This window comes from Diplotaxodon limnothrissa, linkage group LG7, assembly GCF_057381915.1.
Source record: "Diplotaxodon limnothrissa isolate DT_005_m linkage group LG7, D_limnothrissa_male_GT1.1, whole genome shotgun sequence".
Classification (NCBI taxonomy): domain Eukaryota; kingdom Metazoa; phylum Chordata; class Actinopteri; order Cichliformes; family Cichlidae; genus Diplotaxodon; species Diplotaxodon limnothrissa.
In genome coordinates, this window is record NC_140602.1 from 56,771,963 (window position 1) to 56,799,725 (window position 27,763).

A 27,763-nucleotide genomic window follows, 5' to 3' on the forward strand; every position below is an offset into this window, starting at 1 on the left:
GGGAAGAGGACAGGAATCAGAGATTTCTTTCTAGGAGCTGTACACTAACAACGTTCGCTTGTTTAACTTGGCTTACCCTCCTTGGCCGATGACTGGTGTTATCCTCACATGCTGTTGTATACTGTCCCCTGATTTCTTTCTGGCATAATAAATGCCCTGCCATTCCTTCAGAGACGACAGGCCAGTCAGGGTATGAAATGCTGTCAGATCTCACAGATAGGTTGGATGGAGATGAATGGGTACAGGACTGACCTTTCCTTTTTTGATACAGTTGTTGATGGTGTCCAGCAGATCAGCTCTGTTCTTGTCACTCTTGGGAAGTTCAGTCAGTTCTTTCCCGATCAATTCCCCTTTGTGATAGCCCATCATCCGTTCAAATGCTGGATTCACGTACTGTGAAATAACCACAAAACTATTAGATTAAAGGAAAAAGTTGTATATTTTTCTTATTGTCCTCTTATGTCTAAATTTCCCTGATCACCTCTTCCCCATACAGAGGGGGAAAGGATAATCTGTCTATAAGGAGGTACATGCTGTTTTGCGGTGACTCGACTTCGACTTTTTTATGTAGCACATTGTTGTTAATGTATGTAAAATCTGTAAATGTGATGCTTTGTTGTGTTTCTATTTATTTCACAATTGCCGCGACCAAGACAAAAACTAAGAGAGACACAGTTTATATGTAAAGGTATTAAAGTCATACACAGTTTTTTTGGATTAACTACTTGAGGATGAAAGCCACAGATATTACACAAATACTGACTATCACTAGCTTTGTGATTTAAAGAAAAGCTTTTGCTGCGTTGGAAGGTGTGTAATATGTTTACCTGTATTATGTGGTCCTCACTGGTGATCTCCACAGCTTCTTGGCAGTGCTCCAAGGCAGTGAAGATGGAATTACAAGCCCTGTGGATGAATAAAGCCACCAGACTAAGAATTAGGAAAGTCAGTACCAAAGAACACTTACACAGTATATGTCTGTGCATGTTCACATAATTGCATGATATGATCTATGTGTCTTTGCCCTCCACTTGTACCTGAGTTTGAACTGGCAGCGCACCTCTCCATGCTCCATCTGTATGAGCTCATTATAGCATGCTGACACACTGTTGTTCTCCACAAACCTCTGGAGGCCAAACAAGGTTAAGTGACATTTGAAGGAGAGAAAGGGGGTGGAAAGATTGAATGAGTCAGTAGCAAATCGTATTGAAACCTCCAACGTCATTTTCACACCATTAAAAAACATGGACAATAAGTGCCTCTTTCAAAACTGGCAACACGCTGCTGTTTAAGTGTTTAAAACCTTTAGATGATCAATGAAACGCCTCAAGGAGAAACAAGCATAACACATTGAGGGCTGCATCTGATATAAACAAAGTCACAAGCACAGGCAAAAGTTGTTGGACGTACTCTGCTAAATCCAGCGCAGAGGAGAGGAAGAACAGATGGCTCTTCTTGGTCAGACGGTCTATACAGTGACAGAAAAGAATGATTACCATCTGCAACCACAATCATTTTTCAAAATCATGCTTGGAGTGGTCTGCTCAAACAATGAATGGAAAACTGTGCAGTTTAAACTCTCAAAAGTCAGTCAACTTTTTTTTAATATGAGTGATTGCATCCAAAATGAACAGCACCAATTGAAAATAACAATTGTTTCAATGGAGTTTGCAATGTAAGGTAAAGACTCTACAATAATATAGAGAAAATCCCCAAAATCTGACAACCCCCTATGAGCAAGCACTTGGCAACAGTGGTAAAAAAAACTCCCTTTTAACAGGAAGAAGCCTCCGGCTGAACCAGGCTCAGGGGGGCGGAGCCATCTGCCGTGACTGGGTTGAGGGTGAGGAGACAAGAAGATTTTCAACAGCAAAGTCATATTATTGAAAAAAAAAAGTTCTTGCATTTGGTTGATACCCATCCTTTTTTAATAGACATTTCTTCTATTTTGAACAAACAATCTTAAAATCAAAAAGTAATACTAAATTATAACATCATCTCGCAACTGAAAATTTGTCTGTTTACCATGTGACTAAAATAAAATCCACCATCCAACCATAACCGTAGACAGGTTGCTGTTGACCTTGCAGATTTTAAGAGAATTATATAAAAATATATGAAAATATTTTGAGGAATAACTTTTTTTTTGGAAAGTGTTGGAATAATCGGTTGATGTGCTGATTTTCAAATTAAAAGTCTAGTTAAAAAATGAACCTGATAGAGTTCATGGTTGCTTAATATGGTTAAAAAAAGTGTAATGCTGTACATGAACCCAACATAGTAAGATAAAATGCCTTTGAAAGACTACCCCATTCAAAGGCATCCATACTAATGGGATACTGTAAACATCTGAAGTTTGTTTTGAAGTTGAGCCTTAAAGACCTTAAAGTCTTATGTGAATAATTTTCTAATTAATTATTAACACAGAATATTAAAATTTACAAAGAAGATTAACTCAGACTTACTTTTGTGGCACAACAGCTAGAATAACTGTGTTTTCAGAGGGCTTTGTGGCACGGATCATCCTGAAAATAACACAAATACAGATACAAAGTCAGCAGGAGTTCAGGAAAAGTGGCTTGGACTCATGTACAGGACAAACATGTGGACAGATTTGGGGGTTGATGTCATTGCCTCAAAAGGAGGACAGAACATTTCTGCGTTTTACACAGAAACACCAAACCAAACATGTACCTCAGAGGATTGGCCACAAAGCCACAAGGCCACTGGCAAAGCGTAAGGGAAAGGGGCCAGGAGGTGGAGGAGGAATGAGTATGCAGTGTTAGAGAATGAAAGCAGGAACAGAAGGAATGGATTATGGAAGAGATCCTCATGGTGGATAAGGACGGGAGGTGGAAAAGGCAAAAAAAAAAAAAAAAAAACACATTGAGGAAAGGAGCGAAGGAGGAAACAGGGAGGAGTTGCCAAACTGTGGTATTCTGGAGACAGGGGAGATAAATGGATCTGTTCCTTTACTTGAGGAAATAACGAAGCACTTAAAATAAATCACAAGAAAATATATGGGCACAGCTTTTTACTATAGGCCAATAACTAAAAGGTCTGGAGGAAAACTAAATCCTCCAGATCCTTGGCTAAAAATAATATGGAATAAAGTTTTTCTTTAAATAGATGCCAAAAAATCGAAGGAACATCCAGCTTCGATTTATTTATTAAAACAAAGAAGCCCGTGGAACATTTTTTCATTGTATATGGGAATGTAGAATTGTTTGTGCCTTTTGGCAGGAGGTGATGAACAAAATAAACCAAATTTTAAATAAAAAGATCACTTTAGACGTAGAAATGATGCTACTACAAGTGTATCCTAAAAATATTAAATTAACAACCTATCAAATTAAGTTTATGGATTACTGTACATTACAGGCAAAACGTATGATTGCAATAAATTGGAAAACATCAGTTCCTCCTGCTATTGGCGCTTGGATAAACTCCTTGACACAGTGTATGTAAATGGAAAGGATTACGTACTTTCTGAAAAATAAGTTAATATATTTTGATGAAATTTGGAAGCCATTTAAACATTTTTTAAAAGTAGTAAATATAGAACAACTTATGTAGGAGAGTGGAGTAGGAGGAAATTGTTAGCATTGTGCATGCTATTTTTGTTTGTTCCTATTGATTATATTTTCTTCTTTCCCTTTTTTTTCCTTTTTCTCTTGAATTATGTATAAATGCCACATATGGTACAATTGTATATATATTTCATTTGAGCTTGTTTTTTTTTTTTTTCTTTGGTCGGAAGAGAGCAGAGCGGGAGGTGAGGGTGGGGGAAAAGGGTTTCTATTACAACAGCATATTATGGGAAACTACCTTTGAATGTTGTTGAAAAAGTAATAAAAATATTTAAAACAAAACAAAGAATAAGCTGACTTGAAAACCTGAAAGTCATGTTATTTATGTATCCAGAACACAGGACTACAGGTCGTTCTCAGTAAATAAATAAGTAAATGAATAAACAAATGCACACAACTCTATGAGCAGTAAGGATTTAACATCTGGCACAGGACTGGGAGTGAACGGGATCATTTCGCAGGCGCATATACTTTTGAAAAGCTGCCAGCACAGCCACGGCCACTTTGGACAAATGGGCAAAAAATGGGCTTTTTCAGGCTTTTGGCTGATTTCATGTCAGCAAAGTGCAGACTCACTTTAGTGCCTGCTCAACTATGGCTTCCTATAACTTGGGAAGTCAAATATCTTGTACTTCCTTTTGGAGAAAAACTGAATAAAGAAATCTGTAAATATAACTTGGAGCATCAGGTTTCAAGTTGTAGACTTCTGTGTTGCTTTCAGTGAACACCAGATGGCACCAACCAGTTCTTCACAACAGAGTCCCAAAGCTATAGGAGCTTCAGTACTCACTGCTCCTTGCTATAACTTTTGACTGATGTAGTTTGATCTATATATTGCACATGATTACGTGCAAAAAGATATGGATTTGGTTAAATCATTTCTTTGCTAGTATTTTTTTCTTTTTCAGTTTAAGGAGATGGTTTCCAAACATTAAAGAAGTATCAATATACTCTTAAATATGTAATACAACACCAAATTACTTCCTAAAATGTCTTCTCCCAGCTGCTGGGAGGAAACACTCTCAAAACATTCACTGAAGTGAAAATAGAGAAATTACAGAAAATATAGAACCAGTGACTCTGGTCAGAAAGACTTCACTCACCGGCAAACAGCTTCAGGCTCAAAATAGCGTGAGTGACGTCCATCAATGATTATTATCTCATGGTGCTTGTCTAGGAAACATTCAACAGCAGACTCAGGCGTCCGTGCAATGTTGCACCTGAAACCAGCGCGGTCACAGGCCCACCAGAAGGCATCACTTTGGCTGTCCTCCTTTGCAAACACGAGCAAGACCTGGAGAGAGACAAGGAAATGGGCATGGGGGTAAGAGAGTACTTCTATTGCTGGGATAATTATAAAATAGATATTTCACTTTGTCTACTACTCAGACAGGACACTATTCAGGACAGCAAACCAAGAACATTTTATGTGCCGGTTACATTTTTCACAAGGTTACAGGACAAATGAGGCTACTGACATGTATCAGTGAATAGCAACAGGTACAAATTCTGGCTTAAATTATATCCACTCCTCCCTTTTTGTAGATTAACATAATGCACTGTTTATGGAGTAAGTAAGTAACTGGCTGCATGAAAGAAAAATTAAACAGCCTTATGTTGACGTAATGCAAAATTATTACGCTCAAATCCACCGTTTTAAATCCAAATCACCACTTAATCTACCATGCATATCTTTGGACTGTGGGAAGAAACATGTAGAACATGCAAATGGCAAACAGAGAGGCCCCACCCTAATGAAGAAACCAAAAAGCACGAAATACTGCTCGCATCAGGATCGCTGCCTAATGTTATTCTTACTGGAACCAAAAACAGCTCCTTCCTTTGCCTGTGCTTAAAATGTCAACAAATTTTATGAAATCAAGCCTGGTTGTTTCTTGTCTTTTGCTAAGAACAATCTATATCTTATTATCATTATATTACAAGGCTACGAAACATGACAGTACATAGAGAAACGGCTAAAAAAACAGAAACAATTTATTACCTTCAACATGCATTACTCATAAAATAAGTGTGTTATTGTACCTTTAGGGATAGCCTTAGTGATGGCATGTCATGGGGGCAGTAACCTCTTAAGTCTTACCACTGTACCCTCTTTCAGGGTATTTATAATCTGGTGGTTTGCACACTGCAGGGGCTGGTCTTGGACCTCTGGTGTCAATTTTGTATCTTAATCTTGGGGTCTATCTCAGGAGCCTTTTACAGGCGACATGCAACAAAATGTACGGTACAGTCCACAGACGTCGGCAGTTCATCACAGGACGAACACATGGAGGCTGCCTTTTCACATCCACACCTACATCTAATTTTAGAACCACCAATTACCCTAACATGCATGTTTTTGCCTCTCGGCACGGGAAGAACAAAGATCCTAGAGAGACTTTGCTTGGGAACATCTATCTGTTTGGCCCCTGAAATGGTTGTTCCCTTGAGGTCTAATAATGAGCCCTAAGGAGTATATTCATAGATGCACAGAAATCGAATTTTAACATTTCTGAGAAAGTAATATATAAGAATGTATCGGGCATTTGTCTCTAGTGATGGTTTTCATTTTGAAATGAGCACATAATGTTCCCTTAGTGTTCGTGTAGGCTTGACAAAACAGGAAGTTTATCTGGATGTAACGAAAAGCTAAAAAACCCTACTTCATTTGTAAAGCTTGCATAACTGGGTAAAGTAAAACATAGTATTACCACCTTTATTTGTTTTGTTAGTATAGCGATGTGAGTAAAATCAAAAACTGAGAAAAATAAACAGCGGGAAAATGGTCAACTGTGTCATCATCAGTCTTGATTTTCAGTCTCAGCTCTGTTGCTTTTTCTGGGTTGAGTTTTAATTTTCTCTCTGGCGATTTGTGGATTTCCTCCCAGAGTCCCAAGACACGCATGCAGCTTGGGAGAAATATTGGAAATTGTGTGTGCTCATCCGTGTGCTTGACTTTCCTTAGATAAGCTGGCAAACTGTGCATGGTGCCTCTCTATCTTTTGTTAAAAGCATGCTAGGAGAGTCTCCACCTGCCTGTCCCCCCGATTCTGACTGGGGAAATTTAAAATGGATGAAATGAATAGCTGAATAACCGCCATCATGTAAACGTCATGGTAATGCCTTCTCCAAGAGGTGAATTACTGCTTTGACTGAAACTGAGCAGCGCAGAATCATGACAGACATGAAACCTGCAGAGTGAGGACATGTTTTAGATCCCACACTGTGTTTTGACCATGAACACACCAACCACCTTTGGTACAGTGGTGAGGAAACACAACATATACACGCAGGCAGCTGGACTGCAGCCAGAATCAACAGTACTCAGCTCTGCCTCGCAGCAGCATCACCTCCTGACTCCCTCTAAGGACAACAAAGGATAGAGTGACAGATAGAGTGCATGGAAGCACAGCAGAGAGAGGGGAAAGCTAATGAGTGAGTGGGTGAAATAAGCAGAAGGGAGTCCAAGTCATGATTCTCCACAGTAAAATCAGGCAGAGAGCATTTCAGAGTGTTCATATGTTGTCCTTCACAGGCGGCGACAGAAACAATAGAAAATGAAAAAGAAGAGGTGAGACTGCCAAAAGACGATGTCAGAAGGAGAGGACAGGAGGAGAAAATGGGCTCCCATTTTCGAGTGCCTGTGAAAGATCTACAGTCTTTGATCCTGTGCTGGCTTGTGTAACCATGGTGCTAACATGTGAAATTCCACACACACAGTACCTAGCGTACCCTGGGACAACACAGACCGCACACATCTCTGACCTGCCACCCAAATATGTCACCAATGACAAGCCTGATAGGAGGCGCCGTTGGTCTTAATACCACCATCTAATATACACACAGTCAAACATATTTAAACACATGGTTGCACTCCATCACACCAACATCGTATCTGTCAGAGCTAGACGCCTCTCTAAATGCAACTCACTGTTAATGGTAGGCAAATGGATGTGTGTTTATGCAATTAATTGGTTACAATACCCTTAAAATACAATTTAAGTTTTTAAACCTATCAAGCCACCCAAATGACACAGTTAAGTCACAGCCTTCAAAGTTTACATGAAAACACTGTTCAGCTAGCACAAAGGCTTATCCTCCTGGGCTGCTGCTGTTTTCAGAGTTCAGAGGTTAATCTGCCATGTTTGCACACCCAAGTCAGATGCCATTTAACACTGGGAGACTTCCAAACAGATGTGTCACTGGGATAACTACCTTTGAGCCATTTAACTGTATATCAGGTCAAAGGCTGGCCAATGAAATCTTTTCTTTCAGCTTTCCAGCATTTTATTTTAACAATCAACTTTTTTGGGATTGCACAGCATTATCATCCCTTGTTCCCCTGTCCCGACTCTTGTATGCAAAAGCACACACTGCAGGATGTGCATTTTTCTGGATTTTAGCCAATGGATATGGAGAAAGTAGGGGAGGTTTTTATCATGTTCTCAAGCAGGTTAAGTCTTTGCTGGCAATGCTTTGCTCAATGGGGGAAGTTGCAAGACACTACAAGGTCATAAGCTCTGTAGAATTTGGATGAATATGATGGAAACTGCCCCAAAGATTAGAAAATGAAGTGATAAAAAACTGCAGAACAGGGAAACTGTAGTGTGCAGTGATACAGTATTTAAATGTGGGATAAAAATTAGAATTGCCAGGTGTGGCTCAAAAGAAACTCCACATGTGCACGCCTATTGAGATCCAAGGTAATTACAAGACAGAACAGCAGCTCAAATAGCGGTTAACAACAGTTTTGACTGAGCTAGATATTACTGGGATAAAAAGAGAGTACAAGAGTGTAAGATGACTCTCACGTAAGACTATAACAAAAGCAACTTTCCTCACTATAGCTGGGGAGTTGGGAAAGTTAGTTAAAAAAGTTTTTTCCTTCATATGAATGATGTCAAAACTATAACCTGCATAGTTTATCATGTATATTTCGGAGTACCTCCCAGCTTAGCATATTCTACGTACACATTACACACACATCCCAGAATTAGTTTGAAAATTGTAGACAGTGTTTAGGTCAGGCTGTTAATGAAACACTGATTTCATGCTTTTTAAATATAATTATAAAGTAATGAATTCATTAAAAATTACCTTTCAGTCAGCATTCCAGTCTAAACCTTTTTTCTTTCTTTTTTTTTACTTTGGCATATTTTAGCTCTGCTACTTATGTTGAGATATTACAAATTACTTTAAAGTCCCATTTTAAGATGACTTAATGATGATAATTGCACTACTGCAGTTTAAACAGTTTAAAACAAACTCATTACATTTTGCATTGTACAATTTTATGCGCTCCAATAAGCATGTTTTAAAAATTTATCAATAAATTAAAGAAAAACAAAAAATAAGAAGCACAAAATCCTAACACCGCTTACCTAACTAGTTGTGGTAGGATTTGGTTAATGGCCATCAATTTTAACTGGATTTTTATCATTTTCTGAATATCCACATGGAAAATCTTTTAAAAAGAAAAGAATTGCAATAAATAAATAAATGTCTGAGGACTTATTTCAGATAAATAAATAACCAAGTAAATCTGTGTCAAAGTTAGAGGACACAAAGTCTGTATGAGTGAGTTGTTTTTCAACATATTATATCACGATAAACTAGATGCAAATCAAAGGTGTGATGCCTTTAACTTACATATAAAATTGTCAAGGATTAATTAGACACAGAAACATTGCTTTTACATTTAACAAGCTCTTATTTTTAGTAAACCAATGATAAAACTTCCTTCCATTAAGGATTCTGCTGATGAACACATGAATTATTTGAGCAACAGCTTCAACTGCAATTGCAGTTGTTTATATAGTTGAGCTTACACACAAAAAGGCATTAAAAGTTTAAAGATACAAAATGACAAAAGTTTTCAACAACAGAATTACCTTTCTTTACATGAATCTGCGATATAATTACAATGCACTTTAGATTATTAATTATGTGTGTAACAAGTGAAACCACATGAAGCATTAGATAAGCTGATGGAGGAGGTATGTAGCAAATCTGAAACTCTCCAGGGCCACTAGGCAGTAATAGTAAATGTCAAGGAAAACCCACAATATATAACTCTCTGCTGCAGAACATTTTATCTCTCTTTTCATCTCTCTGTTCCTGTGGAAGGAGTGAAGTAGAGGAGGAGCGACTCAGGTCATGGATCCAGCAGAAGGTTGGACGTAAAACTAAAAGAGCAGTTTTAGGGTTTTATGGGCCATGAGATGAAGTCAAAAAAGGCTTTTTAATAAAGCCCTCGGTCCCACCACCTGCTTGCATGCTGCCAGAGATTTCAAGCTATAGTGCTTTTGGGTTTGGTAAATAAGGAGGAGGGTGAAGGGATAGAGTGGGATTCTTTAGCTCAGCATGAACACGAGTGGCATGCCAGGCCTCTCACATCACCACACTGGAGTGGGAGCTGAACTGAACTCAAAAACCCCCGGAGATGGGTCAAAGCAGCACAGCTCAAACCAAAGCAAATCAAATAAAAGCAATAAACGAGCAGCTAATAAAGTAGCAGAACTGCTGGAATAAGGAATGCTTTGTAATCTAACCAGCTAGTCACCTCCGAGAGCTCTTACTTTCTCTGTTACATAAGGATAAATCTTGTTAGCACATGTCCTAATCCCTAACCAGAAGATGAGTACAGACAGTCCCTGACTCAACCCTGCCTAACCTCACAATATTACTCGAGTTCTTGATAGGCAAGATGAAATCTTAGCTAGACCGAAATTACAGAGGACAGACAAGGTGTCTACAGGTATTTAAGATGCATAAAATTAATCTAAAATGGCAAACTATATCCAGAAAACATCACAGCAAATATGTCTTAGAGCACTGATTCAAGAATGAATGCAACGCAAGGGATAGAAGATATTATTTCGGGGACATACAAAAGAACATTTTGGACTACAAAGGCAAACAGGGTTTATGTGGCTAAGATCATATTTTACTTTAAATCAAAAAAGTAAATTTATCTTCAACAACTTTAGTCAGGTAAATCATTATCACAGCAAATACTGTTAACCACACTGTGGATAAAGTCACTTTACGAATAAAAATCAATCTGCAAAAGTATTCTCGTCCTTTAGTAGAGATGGAAGGATTTTTTTCTGGGATAAAATCTGAAGAAGTCCTAATGTGATATAAACTATAAGCAGTATAAATGGTATAAGTAGCATAGGCAGTGTATTTGTTTTTCCCTGTTTTAAATGAAGTTGCATATAGAAATTCCAACTGGACACAAACAGGGAATTCATAGTACATTTTGAATCCGTTTTGTTTATCTAGGAGACTAAATTACACTTATGGGGGTGGAAATTTGGTGCCATAAACTGCACTCATCAGTTGTTCTTAAACATTAGATATGAACATGACCCAACGGGCTGTCTTACTCTTACCTGAATTGGCTGTTGAGACAATCTCATGGGTCCTACACATTCTTCTGTAGCTGAAACCTGTTGAAGAAACATGACAGCACTGAGAATGGATAAATCACTCACTTAAAAAAAATACAGACAGAGCAAAAAGCTGTGAATATTTCTTACCATTTTACCATTAATGTCCAGCAGCATATTAGCATATTGCTTTTCCTTCCACAACCTGTCTGCCCCCGCTGCACTTCACAAACTTTAATCGTCTTCCTTACCACCCACGTTCAGTCCCCAGTGCAACAAGCCAAGTACTTCCTCTTACAAGCCAGATGCGTGAAGTCAAACAGGATAACAAATAGCCTTTTAAATCTACAACAAATATCTGTATGTCTGGAGCCTTAACTACAGATTTTGTGATGACTCTTCTATGCTGCAGACACGCATATTTTCATGCCACAACACCAATCCAGAATGGAGCCGCCCGCTACAAACTTCTTTAGAAGGTATTAACCACCAGCCGCAGATTGAACTCACAGGTTTACCTGATAATCCCACTGCAGGAGCATCACATTCTGCGCTCTATATGTGTGTGCGTGTGTTTTTGCAGCTTGTCTGGACAGCTTCAGCAGGCTCCTTAAGCACATGCGTCACTCTGATGCGAATAAGCAACTCAGCTACATGTGCATCTCTTGAGCATATGCATGCACACACATGCTTACACCACACTTCAAAATACACATTGAGTCAGCAGTGCACCATATCATACTGTATCATAGTGGCCAACATGTGTGCAATACCCAGTTATTTATTTATTTCTTTGTATTAGTGGCTTTTTTTCTCATTAAAAATGGAACTTGTTATTGAATGCCTTTTGCTGCTAAAGTGTTCATAAACACAGACTTTTAAACACTCAGTATTAAAATTCCCCTCCCCATGGAGAGAAGCTTGTACTCTTTCTACACGTAAACAGAGAGAGAGATGGAGAAAGAGTGGGAGGAGGATGTCTGTTAATTCCACAAGAAGCACCAGTGCCATAATAACGCATGCTATACACAAACTCTACTCGCAGTCATACAAATTGTATGACTAAAGCAGTGAGGCGGGCAGCAGTCGATGACTTAACCACCCATCATTACAGCATTATTTGTCAGTGGTGCTTAGGCTTGAAGCTGAACATATTTCTGCCCACATTTCAAGAAGCCACTATCACAAACATCAAGACTTCTGGTACAGCACTTGAAATATAAGAAGCTTAATTTTATTAAAGCAAACAGCGACTTCCAGGACTGAAAACTGAAACTAATGGGGAAGTGGCAAAAATGACAATTTGTCAAATAGCCACTTGAGGTTTTAACATCTATGTTAAAATGCAGCAAAATTAGCATCTCTGACTAATATCATAGGCTGCTGTGTGAAGTTTACACTCTAGTTTTTCTAGTCTGTTGCTCAGCACCAACCAACAGATAACTGTGTCTTTACATTACATCTGAGTTGGTCACTTCCACACTGGCTGGATGCTACATCCATTGCATATTCTTCTATCTCTTTTCTTTTAAATGCAGTCTATTGGGCACACATTAACCCATCTTTGCATATTTCCATTTAGTGCCCCTGAACCTTTTCAGCCTCATATGTATAAAGTCCAGCACTGTTTCACCTCTGAGCCACGTAGGCTGAAAAACCCCCCCCATAAAAGCACACACAGAAAAACACCCATTGTCCCATGTTGTCTTGCAAATGACAAAGTACCACAGTTTACTCATGCACAAGAGCATGTGCATTTTCAACTAAAGCAAAACTACTAACTTGAAAAAATAATAAAGCATGTGCACAGAAAGAGAGAGAGGGAGACAGAGTTATATATGGAATGCCTGATTGTAATATAGTGGAGACAATATGTTTAATTTTTTCTCAGTAATAACTTGGTGAAGTTCTGTCATTTTCCAGCAAATGCAAAGCAGGTGTGCAAAGTGCTTTGTGATTTTTCTGCTTCACAGTAAGAAGAGAACTAGTCGCTGTTACTGTAAAGCACCTGTAAAAAGTAATACGTGGATTAAACTTAACATTGCAGACATGCAGGACTGTGTTGTCTCACACTTGTGGTCCTTACATCAGAGATGTTTGTGTCTAAGCACAAAGACATTCCTGGAAAGCTGAGCAGGGATCACTATCTACATAGTGTGGTCTAACAGGACAAAGAAACAAGGTCAACCAAGTAAGAAATGACCCAACAGAGTTGGTAGGAAAGACTCAGAGCATCTGGTGGCTCGGTGTTAAAAGCATAAACGTAGTTATAAGAAGACTGAGGGGAATGAGTCATTGTTTAGTGCTTCAGTGACAACAAGAAGCCCAGTTTCAAAATATATAATTGGGTTTGAGTGTTGGTTTCTTGAGTATACGAGCAATTTTGTTTTACTTGAGGACGATACAGCCAGATGTGAAACAGAACAGGAAGGAAGGCAGTAGAAATGGGACTGTTAACCAGTGCTGAGAGATCAATTTGGAGAAGGATGAGTCAGCTAAGTTAGTTAGAAGATGATGGAAGAAGTGTTAAGGAAAGCCATCATTGGGGACCATCTCTTCTTAGAATAGCTGACAGAGTCCTCACGAATAGACATTAAGAGGAAGTAAGTGAAAGAAGACTTTGGATCGAGTGCAGAGACAGATACTTCTTCGTGTTAAAATAACAGGTATAAATGAGACTATGAAAGCTTTCTTGTATATCCACAGCAGCTGAAAACCAACAACCTAGCTAACAGAAAATGAAAAAAATAAATAAAGTTGATGCCGATGGCTTATAAATTAAACTTGGTTGAAAGACTGACTGACCTAATGCTTTATGGAGTATTAAAAGAGGCCCATTAACCATGACATGAGACAAAATTTGTTTTCAAAGAACATAATTTGTATCATCTGTTTTTTGTTTGAATCCAACACCAGCAGATATGTAGAATGACAGAGAGGGAACAGAGGATTCTCAAAGTCACTGAACTGAAAAGCAACTACAGCATAATATGTTTATTTAAGCTCAGTCTCAATGTAATGCAGCTGTAATACAAGTTGAATTATATCGTGCAGCCAGTGTCCTGGCAGAAAGGTAAGGTAAAAGTTTTTTCACTCTTCTTTATAAAGTATTCAGTTGTCATGTCCAGGTTTGTGAAACAAGCCATATAAGCCTTTTCTCAAGAACAAGATAAAATAAATTATTGGTTTTAATTAAATGTCCCATACTACCAGCAGCTGTCAGAAATCAGGCAGGTCGTTTTAGGACAATCTTCTTGTATAGCTCCTGTACAGAACTTTTGCTCTGTTAAAACCTTTAAAAAAAATCATAATCTACTTTTACACACTACACTGTTACAGCAACAAGTCGCAAAATATACTGCAAAGATACACTTTAACAAAATGGCACAAAAATACACTAAATTACAGTAATATGTTCTTTGTAAACAGAGCTAAACACTGTAAAAGGATGCTGCTGCTGTACAACGTACAGTACAACACAAATTAACAAAAAAAATAATCAAGTCATTTCTGTTTATTGATTCAGGCCATAATTAATTGCCAAATTATGCTGCATGTCCCACTACCTCATGCGATGTAAAGAAATTAAGAAACAATGTTTGTTGATTACACAAATGAATAATAGGGGTTTAAAGATTTATTGATCTACAGTATTTAAACACATATCACATTTTCATAACATCTTATTATGGCGATTACAGTGGAAACAATAGTGTAATAGCAAAAATTAGCAATATTAAACAGTCACTCAATGACCTCGCTCTGTAACTTTCTGTGTTCTGACACTTGGCAGTTGCTGTGGTTCCAAAATACCATTTACACTTAATTGCAGGATATCTAGGAGTGAAGAAACTTGATTTCTTGAAGAACTTGAAGAAACTGATTTGTTGCAATGGTGGAATCCTATTATAGCACCACACTCAAATTCAGCGAGCTCTTTAGAACAAACCATTCTTTCAAAATGTTTTGAAAGGCAGACTGCACGGACAGGTCTTTGACTAACTGTAGCAATGGGACTAAAAACACATGAATTCAAAGATTAAGACGTGTGGCCCATATAGTGTATGCTAGTATCTATGATCACAATGGACAAATAAGCTACTTTGCTGTACTGAATTGCTGGTTACGTTTTAAGTGAGCTTTCAAGGATATCTGTAACTCTGGAAAACAAACAAACAAAAAACTACAGAGTATAACTTATTATAATTGTATATGTACATGTAGTATATGTACCCTATCTCCTCCTTAATGGGCGAGCCAATCTGAACAACACTTTGCACAAACATCGTCACACACAAAGTGACTATTATTTTTTATGTGCTTTTAAAAATCCAATCTCTTTTGATTTTCATGAAAATGTACATTGAGTGATTCTTATATAGCGTTTTTCTACTCTCCCGGAGTACTCAAAGTGCTCTACACAACATACCACATTCACCCACCTATGCTTTTAAGCGCTTACTAACTACCCAAGGATATTTGGCATGCAGACAAGTGGGAGACAGGGATCAAACCACCAACCTTGCAATCAGTAGATGACCTGCTCCACCTCCTGAGCTACAGCCACCCCAAAATGTGATGTTATACTCTCCAGTTGACAGTCAATATGCAGTGGTTCTGTATATAGTGTTTGATTTGGCATTTTAAAACATGACACCAGTGTTCACAAAATTCAGAACAACTCAGCAGTAGATAGATAAGTATACAAATAGTTAATATGAATAATCATTTGAGTCTCTTTTCTTCCAAGCAAAAATGGGAAACAAAACAAAACAAAAATCCCCTGAAAAGGGACGGTTTATTGGTTTTTGTTTTATTTTTGTTTTTTCACACATTTTGCTAAATTAATTATACCACAAAGTAACATACAACACACAAACCTAATATTTCACGTCACACAGCCCTTCCTTCCCACCCCCCTTAAAAATGGCTTCGGTTTTTAAGCCTATGACTTAGATCTTCGACTAATTACAAACTTCTGAACGTTGGAGCTGCCTTCATCTTGGAGTAATTTCAGTCTTTGTTTTTGTGAAGCACTTTGTAATGTTGGCTTTGAAAGGTGCTGTATAAATAACCCCTTAATTGTTTCCTGAGGCCAGGTATATAATGTCATTGCATATACTGTACACACATTGTTATGATACAGATCAAACATTGCTTTCATTGTGAAGGACCATCAAACATTTCGCAGCACATTTAATTGAACAGTTTATTCCCCAGAATGCAATAAACGTAACAAACTTAGTGTATGTTTGATGTGGTCCTTTGAAGGTGTTTTCTCTGTTGATGTTAGATTATGAAGATGACTGGCTAGTTTACAGCATGGCTAGAGAACAGAAACGCTTACGGGCCAGAGTGTAATTGTTTTGAGTAATGACAAAGCGGGGGAATTTCTCGTGTAGATTCGACCTTATGAGTGGCTCTTTTGTTGAAAGTCAGACTGTTTAGAAATCAGAAGTGATACAGAATGACGTTACTGTGTCCTTCAGAGCAGGGATAAATCTTTTTTTCTGCTTCTATGCATTATGTCACTTTCAAGTTTATCGAAACCAATAAAGAAATGTTTTGGATTTTCATTTTGTATATTGCCAGATAAATACCAAACACTTGGCGCTTATCGAATTAGGTTCCTCATCATTGTTAACACCAGGCCTTGGTGTCTGCATGAATCACAGTCCTTGCAACAAGGCCTCACCTTATCTGCACTGAAGTGGCCTTCTTAGAATGTCTACATGGACTTGAGGTCGGCCTCTGTCTTATCTGTTAGACTTCTGTCCACAGCATGAAGTCAATGATAAGCTTACAGTGAGAGTCTGATATTTTGACGTGGCTTAAAGCTGTCGTCTGAACAAACTTCTTGACTGCTACCTTTAGGTGTTAGGTTCATCCTACAAGTAACAGCAAACTGTAGAACTGTAGAGAATAACAGCTCTTGATCACGTTTCTGGATTTATCATGTTTGGTTTGCATAATTTAGCATTTTGAAAACATGCTAAGATATTTTTATTAGAATTGTCAATGTTATTAGTTAATGTCGGGGAATAAGTTAAACATTACATGTTAATCTAGTCATTGTTAGGAAGCAGGTTGGCACTCAAAGAGCTGCCACACAGAACAGCATTTGAAGAAATCGGTCAAAATCAAAGCTTCTCAGTATGCCTCTATGTAACGATCTAGGTATTTGCCTTAAGGTTGAGTCGGGTTGAGTCCAACACTTTTCACGCCATGTTGACTGAGGAGTCCAATTTGACTGGAGCTGTAAATATTAACAGTATCAACATTCACCCTGTTTCAGCTGCAATGTAACTGCGAACTGTTTAGTTTATTCTGTTCCTATTTATATGCTGGGACTTAAGGAGGTTGCTATTGTAGTGTTACTCTCCAACTTACATGAGTGGATTGGGAACCCAACCTAAGTCCTGCATCATCCTGTAGGTCTCAAGCAGGAGGAGCTTTCAGTCAACTTTATGTGGAGTAAAAAATACAGTCGTTTACCATTTGGCGAGGGAAACTCAATTTCAGTATTTAAGCATGATTGTTCCTGGTACTGCTCAGTCACCATAGAAAAAAACTAAATAAATAACACAGAAAAGCTAAGTACACCCTCACTGCTTCATCTTGCAATTAAATGCACTTGATTAACTGATCATCAGCAAGGGTGAGCTCCTCTACAAAAACAGAAGTATAGGTAGTTTACTGGCCTGAAGCATTCAGGTGTGTGTTAACACAGTGCCAAGGAGAAGATAAATTACCGATGAACTTAAAAAAGGAATGTATGCTGCCCATCAGTCTGGTAAGGATTAAAAGTAATTTCCAAACAATTTGAAGTCCATGATTCTAGACAAAGAAAGATTCTTCACAAGTGGAACACATTCAAGTTCCTAATAATCCGCTGACTGGATGTACCAGCAAATTGATCCCAATGCTCAGAAATCCTGAGAGCTACATGTCAGACTCTACAGGCCTCAGTTAGCATGTGAAATGTTAAAGTTCAGTACAAATAAGCCAGACAGTACAATTAGAAAAACACTTGACAAGTATGGCTTGTTTTGGAGGGTTGCCAGAAGAAAGCCTCTTCCCTCTTAAAAATAACATGGCAGCACATGATTGGTGAAAACCAAACACAGCATATTAGCACAAACAGTGTTAATTATGATGATGGTGTGGGCTTGTTTTGCATTCACAGGTCCCGTGCACCTTGCAGTCATTGAGTTGACCATAAACTCCTCTAGAGGCATTCTAGAGTCAAATGTGAGCCCATCTTTCCAACAGCTAAAGCTCAGCCAAAAAGGCTTCGTGCAATAGGACAATTATCCCAAGAAACACCAGAAAATCTGTAACAGAATAACTGGAAAAGAAAAGAATCACAATGCTGCAATGGCCCAGTCAGAATCTAGAGCTGAGCCTGATCAAAAAAGAAAGCTGTGCATAAATGAAAGTCCATAAACCTCAATGAACTGAAGCAATGTTGTAAATCAGAGTTGGCCAAAATTCCTCCATGGTGATATGAAAGACTGATGAAGTCATACAGAGAAAAACTACTTCAAGTTACTTCAAGCTATTCTGCTAAAGGTGGTTCTACAAGCAAATGAATCACGGGGTGTAGTTAGTTTTCATAGTTTCTACATTTTGGCTCAGCTTTTGTTAAATAAATAATGACACTACAATACTTTGTGACTATTATTTAGTATCTATAAGATTTAAGATGATTTTTATTATATTCTGACATGTAAAACCTTAGAAAACGAAACCCAATATATCAACTTAGGGTTACCTAATCTAGCTACAAGAGCATGCAAATACATAACTACATATGACCACTTACAAACATGATAAGTCTAACTGCAGCAGAGCAGCATATTTTGTAAATAAAGAAAAACTATATTAGAAAAATATGAAGAGATTGATCACATAGTGCAGACCCAGAGCAAGACAGCCACAGCAGTGCTGTGCTAGTGTGTTTGTATGTGTATAATAAAAGTGCTGTATTATTGTGTGATTCTACTCAAATCAACGAAGGAAAGATGAGAAGAACTGGCAAGTAGGCTAACTTCAGGAATGGTGAGACTATGTGCCAGAGAACTGACTGGCCAATTTGAAGTGGTTTTGTATGCGATGATCTCTTATCTCAAGCAAAACCTCTTCACGAGTAGGCTAAACGTGTTACTGTGACGATGAACCCACCTTGGTAACACAGAAAACCCAGGGTTAAAACTGAAGTTGGCTCGCTAAGCCCCTAATCCTGCTTTGTAATGCAGGCTTCTGTTGAATTCTTCTTCTTGAACCTCTGCATTAAGATGTCCATGGGCCTTTCCCATCTGTGACTTTACGATTCACTTGTTCAGTGCTGTCATCCTTACAAACAGCTAAAAAATTCACTGCTGCATCAGTGCTGTGTAAAACACTGACATAGGTTTCCCACCCCCCATCCAAACAAAAAGCTCATTTGAATGTTTTTAATATTATATTTTATATATATATTATATTATATATTTTTATGTTTTTAATCTTATATTTATGGCAAAAAAAAGTTGTTTTTTAGTGTGAAAAACAGGCTCATACCTAAAATAAAAAGAGAACACAGAGCTTGCAGTGGATGTACGAGTTCTCCTTAATAGCAAAATAAATTGTTACATTGTTACTTCTTACTGTTATGCAAGACATCACTGATGTGTTTAAATGAAATCAATAATCTGAGTTAAAGAGTAATTAGAGAGGAGGAGGGACTCTAATGCTTGTAGGGCTCTTGCTTTGGTTTTGATGCATTACAAAGGACGTGAGGTTTGTGTATGCTTAGCTTTGGTTTGGTGTGCATACTTGCACAGTTGTCATGTGTAAATCAAAATTACAATCTGGAAAGCCAATGAAACAAAGTATAATGGATCCAGTCTCACAATTTATATGATAAACATTTTCTTGGTTATTATGTGTTTTGTCTGTTTATTAGATATGCTGACTTTGCAGAATAAATTGCATCTTCACAAATTATATGGTGTATCTTCTCATCATAGCACTGGTCTGTTTGTTGCTGACCTACAACTTTATGTATTACCAGCAGCAACATTCTGTTCCAATCCTGATCTCACTTTTGTTTGCCAAAGAAAAAACTTAAAATAGACCTTCTACAAACTGGCATGAATTTATAAGAATTGTGTTAACTGGGTTTGGTCTGGTTTATTTTATTTTTTAAGAACACAGAACTTTATCATTGCTGAATTTTTGCATGTTTAATCCACGTTGGACTTGTTAAATATGAGTCAATCCCCAGGGACTATCACGTTATAACATGTAAATAATGCATAGCCTGGTACAAAGGTTTTTGGCCTCTAAAGCCGATTTGCTCCAACAATATAGAATTCATTAAATAATATATAATTAACAATTAAGGCCTAGAGTTAGAGGCATGGCCTCTTTTTTAACAGGAGTGCTAATATGGGCAGATCGTATCTGCTATGGCTCATGTCCTCTAATTAAAGTCTCTATAGTTGTGGTTATGATTGTTGTGTTGGTCATTGCGGATGCCAACTGTGACATCAACCTGCAGAAATGCAGTGCTTGAGGTACGTGGGATTTTCTGCAGTTTTCTTCAGAACGTCTCATCTTTTCCAACTGATGCGGCACACTCCCTCTCTGTCATCTGACAATCTCTATTCCCCTACCCTGAAGTGTTATTAAATGCTAGTAAAGACAAACTTATTTGTACATTTGTGTCTCTAACCCAGCCTCTAACACTGGGTTACCGAAACTAAACTAGGTGCCGAAACAACACCAAATGTGTTAGCATCTGCTACTATGCAAGTTGACATTTGCATGAGCAACACTGACAACCATAACGTACTAGTGAACTAGCCGTCTTTAGAGTGTTTGCGCTGATTTGAGCATTTTCAATGAAATTATCTAACAAATAACATGCGTGCTGTCTGAAACAAAGACTGGGATTCCGGTATTTAAGTTTGTTTCTCTGCAGTATAAGCAGAAATGTGAGTCTGTGTAATGCAGATGCACCTTGCTAACCAAGTTTGCTAGCATAAGCTGATAATTTTGCACTTCACCCTATGGTCTGAATATGGTCCCTTGTGACCTTGGAAACCATCAGCACCAACAAAGAGGAGTTGCAGACTCCAGGAACCAGTGGGTCACGTCACAAAAATTACTTCCATCTTTTAAATACAGCCTGTGTTCTAAACAAAATGTGTCTGGTTGATTGTGAGAATCTGCCAATTCATGCTTTTGTTGGTGTATTCCTTTTTTAAATCAGCGCCTTGGCATAAAGCCCTGTGGGGAAACCAGTACCGGTTCTTTACATGTGACTGTTCACACTCCTGATGTACTGACCAGAGGGGTAAACAAATGACTGGTGTATATAAACATGCACACACACACACACACACACACACACACACACACACACACACACACACACACACACACACACACACACACACACACACACACACACACAGGAGTGTGATCAACACTGTGTCAGATGATCAAGATCCTGCAGGGTAAGGCAGATGGCTTTAATAATAAATGGCATCATTGATCCTGTCTCAGTCATGGAGGGGGGTACTGAGAGAGAGCGGTAAGGAACTGCTGACAAACCAGGACACACACACACTGTCTGAGCTACACTTAACTCATGACACAAATCTATAAAAAGTACTCAACTGCTGAACCTAAATGTTACCAAACTGTTTGCTATAATTCCAGCTCCTGGCAAGAAGTCTAGGTTAAGGTGACTAAATGTTTTCATTCGTGGGAATGACTCATGTCATATCGATGTCTTGTCGTTTCACGCGTGCCAAATTTCTTCCATATTAGGAGCAGACAAGACAAATATCAGGAAAAATGAATGAAAAGTGTTAAAGACTATCCACAAATGTGAAATAAGGACAATTTAAAAGCTTTTTAATATGAACAATCAAAAACAACTGGAACCATGCTAGCCTCAGAGATAAAAGTCTCTGAATCTCATCCAGGCCTGAATGGGTTAATGTATTCTCAGAGTCTGATGACACGATCATCTGCTAGACTACTTCTTAGCAAAACACAGTTATATCCTCTGGGGTTTGATCATAAATATGAAGAAGTATCTGTTCACATGCTTCCTCATGAGAGAAATCCTTCATCAAGTAAAAAGCACACGAACTTCATGAAAAGATTTGAAAACTGCTAAGCAGAGCAGAGCAGCCCTGTGCTCAGTTTTGTCTCAGTTTTCACGTGGTTATCAACGTTTTAAATATCTGCAATATGTTGATTAAGTGAGCCGCTTACCATTTTTTTCAGTATAAAAAATAGTGTTTATTTTTAAAAAACGTGTTCTCTGAAAACTTTGAAATACATTTAATGTACTTATCCACAAAAATGTGGCTGTTTCCGAAAGCTTGACTCCTGCATTACAGATTATTACATTAAATTAATAGCAATTAATTCTTTTTTCCACGATGACTCAAATAATAATCCTCTTCATAATGACTTAATTTATTAGATTAATAGGTTTTTACACATCTTAAAGCAAACAGTGTCATAAATGGGGTTGATATAAAGGATATAAACCAAAGTTATCAAATCTGAGCTGATCCTCTGACTTTAGGCAATCTGAAACACACTTTGCATTTTGTTGCTGAAGTACTGACCCACTGCATGTACAGTTGCTCATTTCACGTCTTTGTCTGCTTCCGGGAACCTCTGCCTGGAGCTTTGGGGCTGTACTCAGAGATAATAAACAAAAGCCTGCAAACAAGCTTTTCTTATAGCACAGATTTAGACTACAAGAGATGGCTGATGGCGAGAAACACGCTAAGTGGGGATTTCAGGGAAAGCTAGACCCGAGTTTGGGTTTTTTTGTAAAGTAAAAACTTCTGGTAACTCTTGCCTTTAAAACTCTGTAGTACTTATATAGAACATGGTTTCATAACACACTGCAGAGTACATATGTAATCATGTATAAGTGCTTAGTAACGCATTTATGAGCAATTATAACTCTCCTGTGGATGCAATGAAGTGGAGTGTGGTGCAAACACGTGTTATAAAGAAATACTAAACACAAATATGGTCCATCTTCTGCAGGTACTCTTCAATAGAAACTTAAAATGCCCTTATCTTCTTACTGTGTTACACACTGCTACAGAGTCCTCAGTCAACGTGTAAGCTCATTCTTAAGATTAACACATTTTGTGCATTAAAATGCAATTATGCAGCATAACACCCTGCCTACACCAGATCCTTTAGTAAGGCCACTGTCATATGTCATACATTCAATTATCATCATTGTTACACACATGGCTGGCTGCAGGCATGGCTTGACACAGGGCGAATTAATGAGGAGGGATTGAATGAACTGCAGCCAGATTTCTAATCCCGGACCCACAGGTTTGGGCCTCATCAACTAACAAACAACAACAACAATGGCCCTCTCGCAAGTGCGCTTTTCACTCACGACTCTGCTGATGCGGTGACCATATGCCAGCACACCCATGTTCGGTTCTGTCACAGCCACTGTACCTTGACGCTGGTGTGGCTGGTCTGCGTCTCGGCCTCGATGCGGATGTGCCCTCCGCTGTTCTCCTTGCGATCCCGGCACGAGTTGTTGCGCGAGTGCCGACTCTGGTAGGTGATGACGGAAGGGATGGTCTCGGCCGCATCGGTCTTGATGAAGAGCCCGTGGAGCGTGGTTGCGTTGCCCTGAGAGATGGTGGTGGTCTGGTGGGGGGAGTTGGATTCGTCTGAGTCTCGGCAGTAGATCACCCCGCTCTGAGAGACGTGGATACTGGGAGCGCAGCCCATACCTCAGCGACGTGCCTCCGGAGTCAGATCCCAGATAATAAACACCGACTCGTGGGTACCACCTTCCTGTTGTCCACAGCTGCCTGCACACAGGCTGCTTTTTTCTCCGGGCATCGGCTGCAGGGTCGAATCGCTCTGTTCTCCACACACCTCCGTTCGAGAACATCAAGGGAGGGAAAACGTGAGATGTAGATAATTATTTAAAACATGCGACCTACGAATTCGGTTTTGTTCCCAAGCTCCCGCTATTGGCGGATTTTGGACTTCGACTTCATATTGAGGACAAAATGTGTTTCAGGCTATGATCTAAAGCTTCCCGATAACCCGTTCTCCCCGCCGGCGCTTCCATCAAATGACCCGGACTAATGAATAAAATGAATAGATGGTCTAAACCACCTGGCGGCTCTTCATCACCTCTTGCTTCATATCCGGCTTTATTTCTCCGATCGTCCTCGGTGACATGGTCGCATTATCGGCCTGTGATGAGTAGCCTTTATGAAATCTCTTCTATCTCTCTACTTTAGCTATTCTGCTTGCTGATCATTGGCCACGGTCCATCTCCCTCTCTTCCTTTCTGCTTCCTAGTCTCTCTCTCTCTATCTCCATCATACCAACATTGTATAATTTTTGACTCTGCAGAAAACGAGCCTTCATAACTCCCAAGAGGCCATGCTGTGACTCCAGGGGTCCTTTAAAGCCCCACGTGAATTATGCATAATGCTATCACAGTAATGGGGACCTGAGGAAACACCACTTACTGTTCAAACAACCCCCTGCCTCACCTTTAGGCACGTGGTTAATTTAGAGAACAGGGTATATTTACTCTTCAGCCGAAATGGGGGGGGGGGGGGGGGGGGGGGACATAATTGTTTCTTGAAGAAAATGTTTTATAAAATGTGCTTATAGACCATTTTTTATTGCCTTTTGTTACAGTTCTGCTGCAAAAATAAACTAGCGTTTGACATGTAAGCACAATAATCATTATAATATTTCTATTTAAACATTCTACTATTCTTCCACTCAAGATTAGGATAGTTGGTAATAACGTGCTTATTTGTTTATTGAATGTGATGCTAACTGGATCAGAAATTCTGTAAATGCCAGTTATTATTTGATATTTTATAATTTATCCTTAAACATAATTATGTTTTTCAACTGAGTATCTAAGCAGATGTGTCACATAATGCATTTAAACTGTAATAAAACTGCACTCCATTGTATTTTGTATTAAACTATTTGCTTTGATATTTTGGATAAAAAGATATTATTATTTTCCATCACTAAAATTAAATGTGGGCTCTAACAATGTGGGCTTGTTACCGAAGCGTGACCCGGTGATGGGTGTAATCTTAAACCTCTCTGGTCAGTGGTCAGTTCTCCATATATATATATATATATATATATATATATATGTGTGTGTGTGTGTGTGTGTTAGGGAACAGGGCATTAGGGAACAGGAAGTGAAGTATAGAGCTGAATAGAATAGAATAGTCACAAAGCAACATAAATTCATATTTGGCACATTTGGCTTTAGAGTAAAAAATTGCAGTCTGTAATAATACAAGAATATGACAACCAAAAAAAGTCTTCAAAATGAAAGCAAAATTAAAATAACCATCTTCCATGACATCTTATTTAAAATATTCACAGCTGTAGGAATAAAAGATGTTTTTGTAAACCCTTTTCTTACCCAACACGACTACATAACACCAGTCTGATGTTAACAACTGAAAGGACTGATGGTGGGGAATTAATCTGACCTGATGTATAACTCAGAAGTTTTCATGATACTACTTGCATATTGCTGGTATTCCATTACTGAGTTCATGATGGCCATAGCGTCCAGGTCTGAAAATCATAGCCATAACTACAATGAACATGCATTTTTTTGTGGCCCCTGGGGGCGTTACCTGTGGTAGCAGAAATACTCCAGTTTCTTTGGGAGAATGATCCTCTGCCCTGACCTCTGCAAATACTTTCCTGATGTATTTATTGTCTTAATTATACTTTTTAAGTCATATTAAATAAAACATTTAGTGCACGTTAGTCCATATATATCAGAAAAAGAGATTTTTCAGTTTAAGCTAACTTGTGACTAACAACTGATTAGACAACAAGAATGTGGTTTCACAGTCAGATCCACCTCTAGTTTGTCATACATGCTTTCAAAACACCAAGACGGTGACAGCATGAACACTCAACCCGAGGATTCAAACTGAACCTCACCAGCCAGTTGGTGATGTCATGGTGGCTATATCCATCTTTTATACTTTGCACTTTTTGGTAGGCTACCTATTACTACAGGATGCAGAATGACCATCAAAACAAAATAACAATATTTCAGGAAAGGTACAGTGATGATTTCTACATCATTAATAAATGCCTGATATACAGTCCATGCACAAACTCTTAAACTTACTGTGATGTTTAATATACTCATTCAACATGTGATAAACTTATTTTGCTCTGGACATACAGTCAACTGCATATCATTTACTTAAAATCTAACTGCACAGTTTATTCATATTAACTTATGTTAACTTTGTGCTTTAACTAACTAATTTAACGAGGTACTTTGTCCTGAATTATTTTTTCACACTAGCAATTAAGGACTTAAACCACTAACACACTTTGCTCAATATTCTATTATTATTTTCAAGTTTCAATCATTTTAACCATCAAGCAAAATGAATAAAAATTACATGAACTGCTTAATAATTCCACAAACAAAAGAGTTTTTGTTTTCTTTTCATTGTCACTTTATGCTGTGAATTTGAAAGCACTGGATGACAAAACAAGCAAACTGAAGACATTGCCTTGGGGTCTGGGAAACTGTGTTGCACTTTTCCCCCCCTTTTTTGTGAATTAAACAATAAATTAGTCAATTAAAATTATTTTGAGGCCATACCCTCCATTATAATTTGTAAAACTTTACAAATATGAATGACATAATCTCAGAACATATAACAAACATTTGTTTAAACATATTCTTACTTAGTGCTGCATTTAGCCGTAAGCAAAACAGTCATATTTAGCTTTTTATTTGCAATCACCCACCCTTTATTCATTTAGGCAAGACTCCTAAATGAGGACTGCACATAAATAAAATATTATTTTTCCAATCTATTCTATAATGTTTAAAAAAAATTGCTGGTATATTTCGTCAGTGGAGGGGGTAGTGTTAAAACCTTTCGAAAGTATTCCTGCTGATAGTGCTTTAAAACAGTTATTCATATAACTGTATGAATATAGGGAAAAAAAGGCTAGCCATCAAAACAAAGCAAAAACATATACAGTTACAGAGTGTTTTCTACATGAGAATATATTAAGAGAAGCACTTTAGCAGTGCCTCTAGCAGCAGGTCTGGTTTATGTCCATGTGGGCAAGCAAAGCATATAATTTCAGTGAATGATTCTCTCAGCATCACTTCAGCCATTCCATCCACATGTACCACATAACTATACAACTGATTTGATTTATTGACCTGACAGGTGATCCCTAGAGACAGACACATAGAAATAAGATATGGAAGAAATGGTCCCATACTTTTGGAGGTTTAATATTCAAAGATGAATAGGGAGAAGTGAAAAAGCTGTATTGATAAAGTTTTTGTCCTTTGTCAAAAGTAGCCACGTAGTACAGTTAGTAGTTGTTTTAAGCTGCTTTCCTTCTAATTCACATTCACTATGGGATAGTTTACTTTTGCTCAGCAAAATATGTTTATTTATATATATTTATTTAGGCATTTATAATATATAAATGCAAATAATTAATTTATAAATTCCATCCATCCATCCATTCGCTTCCGCTTATCCTTTTCAGGGTCGCGGGGGGCGCTGGAGCCTATCCCAGCTGTCATAGGGCGAAAGGCGGGGTACACCCTGGACAGGCCAGTCTGTCACAGGGCCAACACACAGGACAGACAACCATTCACACTCACATTCACACCTAGTGGCAATTTGGATTATCCAATTAACCTATCCCCACAAGCTG

At 38.2% G+C, this 27,763-nt stretch overlaps 1 protein-coding gene across 3 annotated transcripts in view; it reads right to left on the reverse strand.

Annotated features, from left to right (window-relative positions):
- pde8b (phosphodiesterase 8B) overlaps positions 1 to 23,770 on the reverse strand; it is a 42,389-nt gene extending 18,619 nt beyond the window's left edge. For all 3 annotated transcript variants that reach the window (XM_085358490.1, XM_085358488.1, XM_085358489.1), the window contains exons 1-9: positions 23,489 to 23,770; positions 10,988 to 11,044; positions 4,694 to 4,884; positions 2,466 to 2,525; positions 1,411 to 1,468; positions 1,038 to 1,126; positions 828 to 906; positions 253 to 393; positions 77 to 165 (exon numbers count right to left, since the gene is read on the reverse strand). In XM_085358490.1, coding sequence (XP_085214616.1) covers positions 77 to 165; positions 253 to 393; positions 828 to 906; positions 1,038 to 1,126; positions 1,411 to 1,468; positions 2,466 to 2,525; positions 4,694 to 4,884; positions 10,988 to 11,044; positions 23,489 to 23,770 — 1,046 coding nt within the window. The remainder of the gene's footprint in view (positions 1 to 76; positions 166 to 252; positions 394 to 827; positions 907 to 1,037; positions 1,127 to 1,410; positions 1,469 to 2,465; positions 2,526 to 4,693; positions 4,885 to 10,987; positions 11,045 to 23,488) is intronic.
- Positions 23,771 to 27,763: the final 3,993 nt, after the last annotated feature.